This window comes from Raphanus sativus, chromosome 1, assembly GCF_000801105.2.
Source record: "Raphanus sativus cultivar WK10039 chromosome 1, ASM80110v3, whole genome shotgun sequence".
Lineage (NCBI taxonomy): Eukaryota > Viridiplantae > Streptophyta > Magnoliopsida > Brassicales > Brassicaceae > Raphanus > Raphanus sativus.
The window spans coordinates 11584689-11597620 of record NC_079511.1 but is presented as its reverse complement, the minus strand read 5'-3'; the positions used below and the strand labels follow the sequence as shown (position 1 = coordinate 11597620).

Below are 12932 nucleotides of genomic sequence, written 5' to 3'. Positions count from 1 at the left end.
GACAATAACCTTAATGAATGCAGTTTGGTCCAATCTCCAAAAAAAAACTGGGATAAATTAAATCAAGAACACACAATGAGGACATTTCTAAAGAAAGCTTGCAAGAGGGAAACAACGTTGTTGATAGTATCAAAAGCGAAAGCAAACAAAAAAACAAGAGGCCAAAGGGTAGCTAGCACCAAGGTTTTTTTAGCAGAACATCATCAGTATTCAGAATTGGAGATGACATCGTCGATCTTTAGAATCATCTTAACGACTTGAGTTGCAAGCAAGATCTGCTGCTGCTTCCCGATCAATGTTTCAAACACATTTTGCTCCCTCATATCGTTTGTTCCCACGTCATTGCAATCTATCCCATAGAAAGGAATATTCTCCTGTTTCATCATACACCCGCAAATGGTAACGTTATGTTCAGGCAACGAACAAACAATTCAATGGCGAAACAGATAACCAGATCATTTACCTTAAGTTGCTGAGATTTAACCGCAGAGAGAGTCTCAATGGGCTGCAACCCACTGTTCTCTGCAAGAGCCATAGGGACAGAGTCCAAAGCTTCTGCAAATGCCCTTATTGCATACTGCATAGACGGAAGCAGTTAACATGTTAAGTCTTCAGCGTATAGATTTGTGAAATAGATGATTTCACCACAGACCCAAAGAGAAGAGTAAGGATGGTCTTTTACCTGCTCGACGCCAGGGTATTTATCTGCAGCTGCGTCAACTGCAAGTGAGCATGCGATTTCAGCGGCACCACCTCCATATACAATTGACTTATTGCGGATGAGATTCCTTGCCACACACAAAGCATCGTGGATGCTACGCTTCGTTTCTTCTATCATCATTTTGTTACCTAAACCATATCCCATAACGAAAATGTTAATCAATCAGTACAATAGCTTTGTCCACCATATACAATTGAAGTCTATTAAACTCTGTATATCAATATTTACAGGTCATCAGCTCCTCAAGAGCCAGTGCTCTTAACAAAACTAAAAAGAAAAGGTTGAGTACCTCCACGGATGAAAATAGTGACAGCTTTTGAGTTCGCACAGTGCTCAATGTACAGCATTCGTTCTTTTGTTGTGCCAAATGATTTTTCACGCACCATACCAGCCTAAGAACATGAATAAATGTAAAGATTCAATGGTCTGATCAACTCAATTTAAGGGCGACACCAAGTGAAAGTAAATAGTACCTTCCCTAGCTTCTCTGCGGTCAACTCCTGGAATCTTGGAACAATTCTGCCGCCTACATAAAGACAAATATCCTATCAGCTCTATAGAAACTGATTTAATCATTAGCGGTGGGTGCTTTGAGAAAATGACATACCTGTGGCTATTGCGATAAGCTCTAATTCAACACCCCCGACCCATCTGACAGCAGGCAAATTCCTGTGCATCAAAAGATGGTTTGCCTCATCATCGAATCCCCATTGGCAAATAACCAGTGTTGCACCAACATCCTGCAATTTCAAAGCATAACGAACATACATAAATTATATCATAAAACGCATTGTTATAAACCTACAATTCCCCAAATCACAATGACAACAATATTTAAAAACCAACCTTGCATTTCTGGACCATCTCATCGAAGTATTGCTGCTCTTGCTTCCGCAATGTCTCAAACTTCTCCACTGTGTCAATGTCCACCTTATGCTTAGTCTTGGGCTTCGGTGGCTCAAACGGGCAAGTCAAAATGGCAATGTGGGCATCTTCAATCTGCTTTGGCATCTGAGGATGACTCATGTCTTTGTCAACCAGTATCCCATATATAAGCTCAGTGTCCTCCAAGTTTCCCCCCACTTTGCCCTCGATTTTGATCAGATCTAAGTTAACATCCTTTCTCTCTAGATCCGCAACAGCAAGAACTGCTTTCACAGCAATCTCAGCTAAACTGCGCTTGCATCGATTCACACTGTACCAATGAGCCAAAAAAGGTTAGGACAATATTCTAGAAATCATATAAAGCAAACATAAAAAGGGATATTACATCTTAGAGGAGAGAGTAGTCATGCATGTTTGAACCAACGGCTCGTAGTTATCATTGTCGAATTCAAACTTTTGAGAGATGCGCTCCAAATGCTCAACCGCAACTCTGGAAGCCATCTCATACCCCTCAGCAACACGGATAGGATGAATCCCCCTATCTAGCTGACGTTCAGCTTGCTCCAGAAGCGCACCAGCCATGACAACAACACCCGTCGTGCCGTCACCGATCTCATAATCCTGACTCCGAGACAGCTCCACCATAAGTTTCGCGATCTGGTTGTCCACATCCATCTGCTCCAAGATCGTTGCTCCATCATTCGCTACATAAAACAAAACAAAAAAACGGCCAAGTTATAAACCCTAATCTAGTAGATATAAAAAACTTTGGAACATCTTGAAAATGTAACAGGGGGGTCCGTTAGATGGATCTATCATCAAAACGCTGCCGCATCGACAATAGTAAACCCTAATCTAGTAGATAAGATTAAAACTAAGATTCAAAAAGCAGATAAGGTGAGAAACGAAACTGATGGTGACGTCTCCGTCAGGTCCTTGAAGCATCTTGTCCATTCCTTTAGGTCCGAGAGATGAGCGGAGGATCCGAGCCACCGCTTTGCCGGCGGCGATATTGGCTTTTTGAGCATCGATCCCTCTGAGACGCGTCTTCTGATCCTGCTCCCTCAGTATTATGAACGGACGCCCGAACTCATCGAACGCTAGAGCCATTTTTTCGAGGTTTCAAACTTTTCTCGATCCGATCGAAGTACAGATCTGTTTTTTTTTTCTCTCCTCGCTGCAGAGAAGGAGAGTGGATTTGAGAGCGAAATGAGTGTAAAACCCTAGTAGCTGGCTGATGATGGGAGAAGGATCGTATGTTGAGGCCTGCTAAGAAAATATTTGGGTTTTACGATTTAAAGCCCATCTATCTATTTTCAGCTTTTCAACGTTCAGATTTGGTAGAGATGATTACGTGTACGTCTTAAGTAACAAACTAACAAATATGTCCCGTCTGATTGAAGGGTTCTTTTACAAGGCATTCCAGAATGAAAATAAGTATAAGTTCCACATTTAGATATCAATAGTTTCTAGGCCTGGTTAATAATGTTTTTCAACTTATTTATTGATCAAAATATTGAATCAGTTAACTCCAACTTTAATAACAAAACAGTTGAATATGCATTCTTTTTAGTGTATTAGAGGTCTCGATCTCCATGACTAGCGTGTAACATAGATTCATACTGCGTACATTCGTTTAGTTCGATTCATCAACCAATTAAAACAAAAGTTAAATATTTTGTATACAATCAATTCACTGGCATTGCCATCCTTTTTTTCTTAATTGGCTTGCTACCATTCGAACTTTTATATCTTAGCAATCCCATTTTTAGGCATTTCAGTCGATCTACATTGGATTTAACGGTGTTCCTCAATTGTAGAACATTGTCTATTTTTCCTTTCAATCACACATGACAACTATATGTACACATCAAACCCAGCTCTTCTCCAATCATCACAATCTCTAACCTCAAACCCTAAAATAAATAAAGGAAAGCTAACGTAGAAAGAGACGGAGAGAAGAATGGGTCGCCAAAACGTTGTCGTAATTTTTGGTCTCGTGTTCTTGGCCATCCTTGGTCTTGCCGCAGCTGCCTCTTCTCCGTCTCCTTCAACGTCCCCTTCCAAAGCTCCGTCTGCTTCCATAACTGAGGTCGAAGCTCCAGTGTCCGAGGACACCATTGGAACCACCGACGACGATGCAGCTGCTTCTCCTGGTGATGGTGACGTAGCTGTGGCCAGTGGCGGACCCAGAATTTTTTTTAACATGTGTCAATATATAACTAAAAAATAAATGTTTAAAACCATAAAAAATATTTTATAAAAGTACTCTACGATCTTTCATATCCTGAAATCTTTTCATCACAGTTTCATTCGTAATTTTTTCAAATACATCTTTTTCGATAAAACAAATTAAACAGTCATTCAAAAACTCATCGCCAATCCGATTTCGTCGATCTGTCTTCACGATTTTCATAGCTGAAAAACTTCTCTCAACAGTTGCAGTGGCAACCGGCAAAATCAAAATCAACTTCAGAAGCCTATAAACCAAAGGGAATGACAAATGCTTTCGTGTTTCCACCAAAGTACGAGCAAGGTCTCCAAGATCTTCTAAATGAGTAAACCTTTCATCATTTCGAATGTTATCAATATAGATATCTAGCTGTTGGTCAAGAGATATGCACTCTCCTTGACTAAAGTCAGATGGGTAGAAAGTCGATAATCTCATCAGTTTTGAATGGTCAAACTGGGAGAACGAATCGATGGGAGATAAAGAAGCAGCACAAATAAGCAGTTCAGTGTTCACCTCATTAAAGCGATCATTGAACTCTTGAAGCTGCAAATCCAAAATCGCATATAAGCAATTAACCTTATAGTGATGTTCATTTGTCACTCCTGTTTTTTTCCTTCGTCTCTTTGTGTCAAGGAAATCTTCCTTCATATCAAGCTTTTCAATGCCATGTTTCTTAGAGAAAGAAGAAACTTTAATCATAAGAGAATTCCATCCATCATCTCTAAACTTCTGCAACTCTCTTTTTGTTGATGCTACTAAGGACATTGCATTCAAAATATCTTGATCTCTGTTTTGAAGGGCCAATGACAAACTATTTGTGACTCCTAAAAGGTGAACCATCACTTGCAAATAGAACACAAAATCAAAGCTGTCCACATAACTGAGGAGGCCATATGCTTGACGTCTTTTCGAGTCATCTGCGCCATCATTCTGAACACACTTAAGCACTTCAACGATAGAAGAAAAACACTCAACCACACGCAGCAAAGTCCTATAGTGAGAGCCCCAACGAGTCATCCCTGGTCTTTGAACAGAAACATCTTGATTTAACCCTTTTCCAGTCTTGCGTACACCATCATTAACTTCTTCCTCAATCGTTTTTTTGTGATTTTCTCTGAACGCGTCTTTCCTTTTACATGAAGCTCCCACTACATTTAACAGTAGAGAAATCATATCAAAGAAGTCTCCAACATCAAAATGCTTTTTAGCAACTGCCACAACAACTAACTGAAGCTGATGAGCAAAGCAATGAACATAATATGCTGATGAGCTTTCCTTTGAGATTAACGACCTTAGCCCATTGAACTCACCCTTCATGTTACTTGCACCATCATAACCTTGCCCTCTCACCTTTGTAATGCTTAATCCATACTTAGCAAATAAAGAATCAACTGCAGATTTCAAAGATGATGAAGATGTATCACTTACATGAGTAAGACTTATGAATCTCTCTTTGACTATCCCACTCTTGTCAACATACCGAAACACAACTGCCATTTGTTCTTTATAAGAAACATCTGCAGACTCATCCACCAACAAACCAAATACATCATGATCAATTTCATCAATAATGCTTTTGACTAGCTCTTCCGCAAAACAATGGATAATATCTTTTTGAATCTTTGGAGAAGTCATCTGATTGTTTCCAGGAGCATTTCCTAAAACAACCTTACTCACATCTTCATTTTGCTCGGCAGTGTATTTCAAGAGTTCAACAAAGTTACCATTATTAGCGATTTCTTCTTTCTCTTCATGCCCACGAAAAGGTAACCCTTGTCGCAACAAGAATCTTGAAACATCAATGGAAGCATTTAACCGAATGCGATACTCTCTTTTCGTGATATCATCTTGTTTATGCAAAGCATGCTTGATAGACTGGCCTTGCTTCATCAAGTTTTCACACTTCATTGCTGCATTGTTGTGAAAACTGTTAACAGCTCCTACATGTTCTGAAATATTTTTAGCTTTATTCCAGCTAGAAAAACCGTCAACTGTCCATGCATCATTTCTTCCACCTTTACCAGCATTGTCTCTGAACAAGTAACAATATAGGCAAAAAGCTGCATCTTTCTTCACACTATATTCTAACCAACTTGGAAACTGATCAAACCAAGCAGGATTAAAACGTCTTAACACACCTCCTACCAATGATTGTTTGAAAATATGACCACGAGGTTGACAAGGACCTCTCATCAAATATTTCCGGATTACCTCATTCTTTTGATTTGCATTATATTCTGATATTCTTTTCCGATCAGCAGGATCCCATGGTAGATTATCCAAATCATCCAAATCACTCTGAGATGATGATGGGGGTGATGATGGAGCTTTTCTTTTCAAATTTATCAAAAAAATTTCTCCATATCTTCGACTGAAAAAGAACAAAAAAGTAGAAAATATTATTATTAAAATAAATTGATTAGATAACTAGATCACTAGAAGCAAATTAAATTTTTAAAAAAAAAATCAAAAGGGGCTTACCTGTTATGGCGATCGACAGTCGGGTACTCGGGTTTGTCTTTTTCTAAAGTCAAAGAAGATGACAAAAGTTGTTTTCGATAACATAGTACAATTTTCTAAACCTAAATTTATTTGGGCTATAAATTATTATTAGTTAATTATACTCATAGAATAAGTGGGCTAGTTAATGGGTTTGTCATTGAATTTTATGTTATTAATATTAGGAGAGTTAGTGGGTTAGAGATCAAAGGTGGGTCAGATTTATATTAAACGTGGGTCAGTCATCCAAATATTACAGAACATGCATATGTATTAATTTTTTTTCAAAATTAAAGGTGTGTCACTTGACACCCCATTGATGGTCATAGGTCCGCCTCTGGCTGTGGCTGGTCCTCTGGGAAGTGACTCCTCCTATGGTAGCAATGGACCTTCAGGCTCTGCAGATTCTGCTGACAGTGGCGTGGCTGCTCTTGGAGTATCTGCGGTCGTCGTTGGTGTTACATCCATCGCCGGTTCTTTCTTGTTTTTCTGAGGTTTATATTTTCATGAGAATATCAATTTTGAGTAAAAACTATTTATTTATTGATGATTGTGATGATCATATTGTAATTTGTTTCTCTTTGGTTATGAGAGACGATGCCTCGAAATAAACTGAAGAAAAGGAAATTCCTTTACAATTATAAATAAAGAATTTACGGATTGATTAGTATGCCAATTTTCTATGTTTTCGGAATGCAGAATACGTATCAGTTGTAGATTGCATTATTTGTTGAATACAGTGCTGCCCCTGTTACCAAGTCTTAAAAGCTTGAGCTTCTGACCAAAATAATACTCTCTCTGTTTGTTACTTTTACCTTTTTATTTTGTTTTAAAACAAATGTCATTCTATAATTTTAATACAATTTTGTACACTAAATTTACTTTTTACTCTTTCTAATAACCAATAGATTTTTATTTAAATAATTTTTATTTTTAATTAATTAAACATTAAATAGAGATATATTAGTATATTATGTAATTTTCTTAATCTCTGTGAAAATGTCAAAGTGACATTTATAATAAAACGGAAGGAGTATGCCCTATTTCGGCTTTCGTTTGTTAATATCCCCTTATAGCATAGTGGTAATGGTAGCAGAAATGTTGTGAAGAATCATGGGTTCCAGTCACTTCCTTTTCATATGATTTTTGTTTGAGCTTCTGGTTGAGTATGCTCTTATTTGTCGAGAAAAAAAACATAATTGGATGATTCATGAGAGATGAAATGGAAGTTGACCAAATCAGCCTCGTTTTTTATGATAATTCACATGTAATATATATACAAAGAAAACGATATTAGTGCATTCTGTTAATCCTAGGTTACTAAAGTAGTAAAACAGATCCCACTTGAAATGTTCCCTTATAAATGAAATCGATAATCAACATATTTGTGTCTTAAGTTTCTCGAATTTCTAAAGAAAAGTTGGAGTATGTTTGTTTAAGCTTTAATCTAGGTTGAATTATTAAATTTTAAATCAAAATTTTGTTAAAGTTCAAACCTATGGTCGATCATTACTGTAGAGTTGTAGTAATAAGTACTAGTTCCTTCATCAGTAACTTGTGAAGGAAACTAGATATCTCTTCAAAGTAAAATAAAAGAAATTTACATGATAGAATTCAAAAGGTATGGTCATAAACCAGTTTCTCGTTTGGGTTTGGGGATCTTCCACTTAAGAAGGGACCCATCAACGAGTGAAGAAAGAGCCGTACGCGTAGTGCATACGGGTTATATATTGGTGTCTCACTCTTTTGGTCCTAACTCAACTACTACCCTTTTTCTTTTTCTTTTTCTTTTTCAATCTTTTTCCTCTGTTTAGGACTGTATTATCAAAATATAACGATGTATTAATATGGGGTAGCATATACTAAAAATCCAAAGCACTCTCCTCATTTCAATCATGCTTGATAGAGAAAGTACCACAATTACTAAGCGTCCGGATATTCAATATTCATAGCAGGTTTCTCAACGATTTAAAAGATACTTTCAATTGATCATATAAAACGTGCCAACTCAAATGCATGCAGTGATGTGTGTGGATGACATCAATGAAAGTTGGCAGCTTCATTTTTCGTATGTGACGCCAAAATTCAAAGTTTAGGTTTGAGTTGGAAACGGTTAAAAAGCATGTTGAGAAAGAAAAAGGGGGTTCAAAAGCATTGTGACTTCCCGCGAGAAACACATATATGACTTCGCCTTCTCCGAGAAGCTCAATGACTTAAATCTTGTCCTGAGCATTATGGATGCAATATCCAAATGCGAGAATGGGTAAGATGATATAAATTAGGGCAAAATATTTTTATAGTTCCAGAAAATAAGTATTTTCAGACAAGAAAGATGAAAGAATATAAGTATGTACTGATTAATTCTGTGAATACAAAAGAAAAGTAGGACAAATATGTACTGTGTGCAGGAAAAAAAAATCATTTCATTGGTTTGTATATATAGATTGTATATCATTTTATCATTAGTTATCGTTAGACAATTAAATATACACCAAATCTTTATGAGCCACCACCGTTTTGATTCTTTGATTTTACTTTCTACTCGCGAGGTGATCAACTCGTGTTTTGTATAACCAGTTATAGACTTAAGCTATTTGACCGGTCCACTTGAATTTTATGCAAACTCATGTATTTCCAAATATCATTTCTCTCCAATCAATTTTTTTTCTTATAACTGAGAAAATGAAGCAAACCTATATGGCTATATGTGTGATTATTGCAGTCAGTCACTTAATTATGTTTGTAACTCTGAGCCACGTTGGTTTCGAATCGGTCAATTTTTTAAAAAACATTTTTGTTTTTTTGTTAGTATGCTATGATAGACCTTTGGCAGACGGCAGTTCGCGTAAGCCAGCCGATGTTTCTCTTCATTAACAAATCAAAATGTAGGTTCTTGGAAACATATGAGGAAGACTGCATGAGCCTTCCTACTACCCTTTCACTATTCTTTGGCTGGCAACCTCCTCTCATAGCTGCTTCCCAGTCCACTCCAGAAAACGACCGACTTGTCCTACTTGTATTTAAAAAAAAATCAATTATTTATCCATTTTACAACTATTCAATGTGGCTCGGTTTTGACATTGGCCCCATTCATCGCGTCTCTATTTTTAATTAGCAACTTTCCAGCGACGATGTGACCAATCTCTTAAATCATTTTCGGGTTTCCTCCAAGTTCCCACTTATTCAATTACACCCATTTATTACTTACCATTGATCACAATCATTCAACAAACTAAAAAGTGCAGTGCGTCTACATTTTCATAAACCTCATAATCATATTGATGGTAGAACTGGCTAATTATATTGTTTGGGTCCTACTCTCTCTTTGGCTCCATGCGCTATCTTCCAACCTCATCAATGCTGTAACGCATACTCAATGCGTCTTCTTTTTCCTTTGATTTTGAGTTCTTGTTCTCTACCCCCACAAACACACCATTGGCGACAGATTTGACTATTTTCTTTTAATTTTACCATAATACCCTCTTTTGTTTCTAAGTACAAAATGTATTTTACAATTTTCAAATCAAAACACCAAAAAGAAAAAAGAAGAAGTGATCTATCTTATCTAACTAAATCATTCCGACAATTTTCGAAACACCGCACTGTACTTACCTGCCACGTGGCAAAAATATATCTCATGCACGACGCGCTTCTATATATATTCACACATCTCTTCTTCATCTCTTCATCTTGCACCTGCACAAAGCTATAACTTCTCTCACTATTACCAAAAACAAGAAACTTAGACGAGCATGAGGCTTATCTCGCGGCTGTTCGAATCAGAAGATTCTTCCCGGAGAAGACGAACACCCAGAGATCCGAAACATCTGGACTCCACCGATAGCTCCACGTCGTCGCCACTCAGCGAAGCCACCGGCTCTAGCAGCCTCCACAGCAGTCTCTCCCTCCAGACACTCCCTTCCGTTCCCTCTCTTCAGAAAATTTCCTCGGAGACGTTCGCCGTCACCGTCACCGTCTCCCACTCCGTTACCTCTTCCTTCAAGCTCCGCGAACGGAGTCTCCCCGTCACTTGTCTCGCCGTCAACGGAGGTTATCTCTTCGCAGTCTCCGGGCACGAAGTCAGCATCTACGATCGCGCCATGTGTGCTCACCTCGACACTTTCAACGGTCACGATCCTTTCTCCGGATCCGTCAAGTCCGTCGGTTTCTCCGGTGATAAAATCTTCACTGCTCATCAGGACGGTAAGATCGGAGTTTGGAAGTTAACCGCCAAAAACGGTTACAAACAGTTAACGACGCTTCCCACTTTAAACGACCGTTTGCGACGTTTCGCACTTCCCAAAAACTACGTTCAAGTTCGCCGTCATAGAAAACGGCTCTGGATCGAACACGCTGACGCCGTCAGCGCTCTCGCCGTTAATAACGGATTCGTTTACTCTGTTTCTTGGGACAAGACGCTGAAGATATGGAGAGCCTCTGATCTTCGTTGCAAGGAATCGATCAAAGCTCACGATGACGCCGTTAACGCCGTCGCTGTCTCTGCTAACGGCACCGTTTATACTGGATCTGCGGATAGGCGTATTCGGGTTTGGGCGAAACCCGCGGACTCGAAACGTCACGAGTTAGTTGCGACTTTGGAAAAGCACAAATCAGCAGTCAATGCTTTGGCATTAAACGACGACGGATCAGTCTTGTTCTCCGGTTCGTGTGACCGGTCAATATTGGTTTGGGAGAGAGAGGACAATTCTAATTACATGTCGGTGAGTGGTGCTTTGAGGGGACACGACAAAGCAATACTTACCTTGTTCAACGTCTCTGATTTGCTACTAAGTGGATCTGCTGATCGGACGGTCAGGGTTTGGCGGCGTGGAATCGATGGTAGTTACAGTTGCTTAGCGGTACTTTCCGGTCACACGAAGCCGGTTAAGTCGCTAGCAGCGGTTATAGATTCGGAGTCCGACGGTGTCATTTCAATCGTTAGTGGAAGTCTTGACGGTGAGGTTAAGTGTTGGAAGGTCTCCATCACCAAACCGGATAATTCAATTTTCAAGGACCTCACTTTATGATTTGTTTTTTTTTTTAATTATTGCTTTATTACATGTTTGGCGATCAACACAATTTGGCGTTTTTTAACCGTCAGTTTATAAAAATGAGATTCTTCCAGTACGTGCCAAAAGAGTGTGATATATATGTGTTCCCTAAAAGATTAGAGAAAAAAAATGTTGGTAATAATGCTACAATTAAGATTTAAAAATAATAACGTCATTAGTGATTTAATCAAACGGATTAAAATTGAACAAGTGGACGGACCTGCACATGTTTCTTCAGGGGTATGAACGAAGATGCTGCCTGTGCAACCTTGAAACCTGGGGGAATCTATGGGGGTGATGTATTTTAGATTCCATATAGGTTTGTGATTGGTTGTCAGACAAAATGTACTTTAAAATTATGTTTGGACTGTTTACATGTAAGAATAAGATACATTATTCGCATGTAAAAGTTCACGAACCTTAGTGACATTTTCAAGACAAATAGGTTAGTGAGATTTTCAAGACAAATAGGTTACGTCGAAACAAGAAGTCAAATGGCCCGTGACAGTGGATAAGACATATTAAAAATACTAGCGGGTGGTCCGCGCTACGCGCGGAAAATTGACTATTTTATTTTTTGTTTAATGGCAAATGTTCTTTGTGGTGTGCCTTTTATTCTTTTTATTATATTGTTGTAAGATGTGTTCAAATATACCTATAAAGATGCTCTTAGCGTTCGAAAATATTAATTTTTAATGAACAGTTTCCAATCATAATGGGGTGGCAGTGGCTTATTGAATACACTGCTAGATGTTGATGTTCGTATAGTTAACTCTTGAGGAAGCTTAAGTAAATTTCGCATTTATGCGTACTAATAAGAGACCATAAAACTATAGTTAGTTATGGTATCGGTAATGTTAATACCTGAAGTCATAAACATGAAGTTTGAACTCTTGCTAATATATATGTTTTAAAAATGGGTGGGTTTTGGTAGCGAGTATGTTTGGTTGGACTTTATGGAAATTGGAAAGTAAAATTTGTAGATTGAATGTATCACCCAAGGTCCGTTAAATGCGTTGGGTTCAACGTTTAATATGGTGGTGTTTATTGGATTTGTAAATCGTCTTTGAGGCTTTTTGTAGTGGAAATAAGGTTGGAATATAAGATTGTTGTATATATTTGTATTTTTTTTTGGGGGGGGGGGTTCGAGTGGTGGTGAGTATTTAGTTTAGTCAAGCAATCTTCAATATTTTAAATTCTAATACCATACTTGGGAGAATTTTTTAATCATTGTACATGTTTGTAGCTGTAGTCAATTTAAATAGATATACTATTTAATAAGCAAAGCATGCAATTTGTGGTAGAACAAAGTTATTATAGTAACGTAAAACTTAAAAACTTGAATGATAGCTTGGTAAATCAAGAGTCATGCAAAAGAAGAATGCAGCATGCATATGGCGGGATGAGCAAAAGGAACGGATGATTTCTCGATCTGCTTGTAATGAACACATTTGGTACGTATTTAATAGTTTCAAAACCTGATCATTCTTATATTTTCACCAAATGTTTGAGACACATTACATAAAACAGGTTTTCTAATTCT

General features: G+C 38.0%; 3 protein-coding genes across 3 annotated transcripts; 1 reads left to right on the top strand and 2 right to left on the bottom strand.

Moving 5' to 3' along the window:
• Positions 1-23: 23 nt before the first annotated feature.
• LOC108806197 (T-complex protein 1 subunit epsilon) lies at positions 24-2807 on the bottom strand. The gene is made up of 9 exons (XM_057010986.1): positions 2518-2807; positions 1992-2310; positions 1568-1916; positions 1329-1461; positions 1195-1247; positions 1011-1113; positions 683-849; positions 464-577; positions 24-374 (listed from the first exon to the last, which is right to left on the bottom strand). The coding sequence occupies exons 1-9, from the start codon at positions 2714-2716 to the stop codon at positions 204-206; spliced, it is 1608 nt and encodes a 535-aa protein (XP_056866966.1). The 5' UTR covers positions 2717-2807; the 3' UTR covers positions 24-203.
• Positions 2808-3463: 656 nt separating this feature from the next.
• LOC108838323 (uncharacterized) lies at positions 3464-6055 on the bottom strand. The gene is made up of 7 exons (XM_056989653.1): positions 6051-6055; positions 5720-5871; positions 5513-5611; positions 5162-5425; positions 4794-4987; positions 3965-4382; positions 3464-3777 (listed from the first exon to the last, which is right to left on the bottom strand). The coding sequence occupies exons 1-7, from the start codon at positions 6053-6055 to the stop codon at positions 3464-3466; spliced, it is 1446 nt and encodes a 481-aa protein (XP_056845633.1).
• A 3892-nt stretch (positions 6056-9947) lies between these two features.
• On the top strand, positions 9948-11465 carry LOC108835783 (protein JINGUBANG). The gene has a single exon (XM_018609035.2). The coding sequence runs from the start codon at positions 10091-10093 to the stop codon at positions 11363-11365; it is 1275 nt and encodes a 424-aa protein (XP_018464537.1). The 5' UTR covers positions 9948-10090; the 3' UTR covers positions 11366-11465.
• Positions 11466-12932: the final 1467 nt, after the last annotated feature.

Bases quoted from the DNA above. Each gene is read 5' to 3' on its own strand.
- LOC108806197 (XM_057010986.1), bottom strand. From the start codon at position 2,716: ATGGCTCTAGCGTTCGATGAGTTCGGGCGTCCGTTCATAATACTGAGG. The intron at 1,917-1,991 runs GTAATATCCCTT...TCATTGGTACAG, and splicing joins ACTACTCTCTCCTCTAAGAT to TGTGAATCGATGCAAGCGCA. The intron at 375-463 runs GTAAATGATCTG...ATGATGAAACAG, and splicing joins TTAAATCTCAGCAACTTAAG to GAGAATATTCCTTTCTATGG.
- LOC108838323 (XM_056989653.1), bottom strand. The intron at 5,426-5,512 runs GTAAGGTTGTTT...GTTTTGCGGAAG, and splicing joins CGAGCAAAATGAAGATGTGA to AGCTAGTCAAAAGCATTATT. The intron at 3,778-3,964 runs GTTTAATTTGTT...CACTGGCCACAG, and splicing joins CGATGAGTTTTTGAATGACT to CTACGTCACCATCACCAGGA.
- LOC108835783 (XM_018609035.2), top strand. From the start codon at position 10,091: ATGAGGCTTATCTCGCGGCTGTTCGAATCAGAAGATTCTTCCCGGAGA.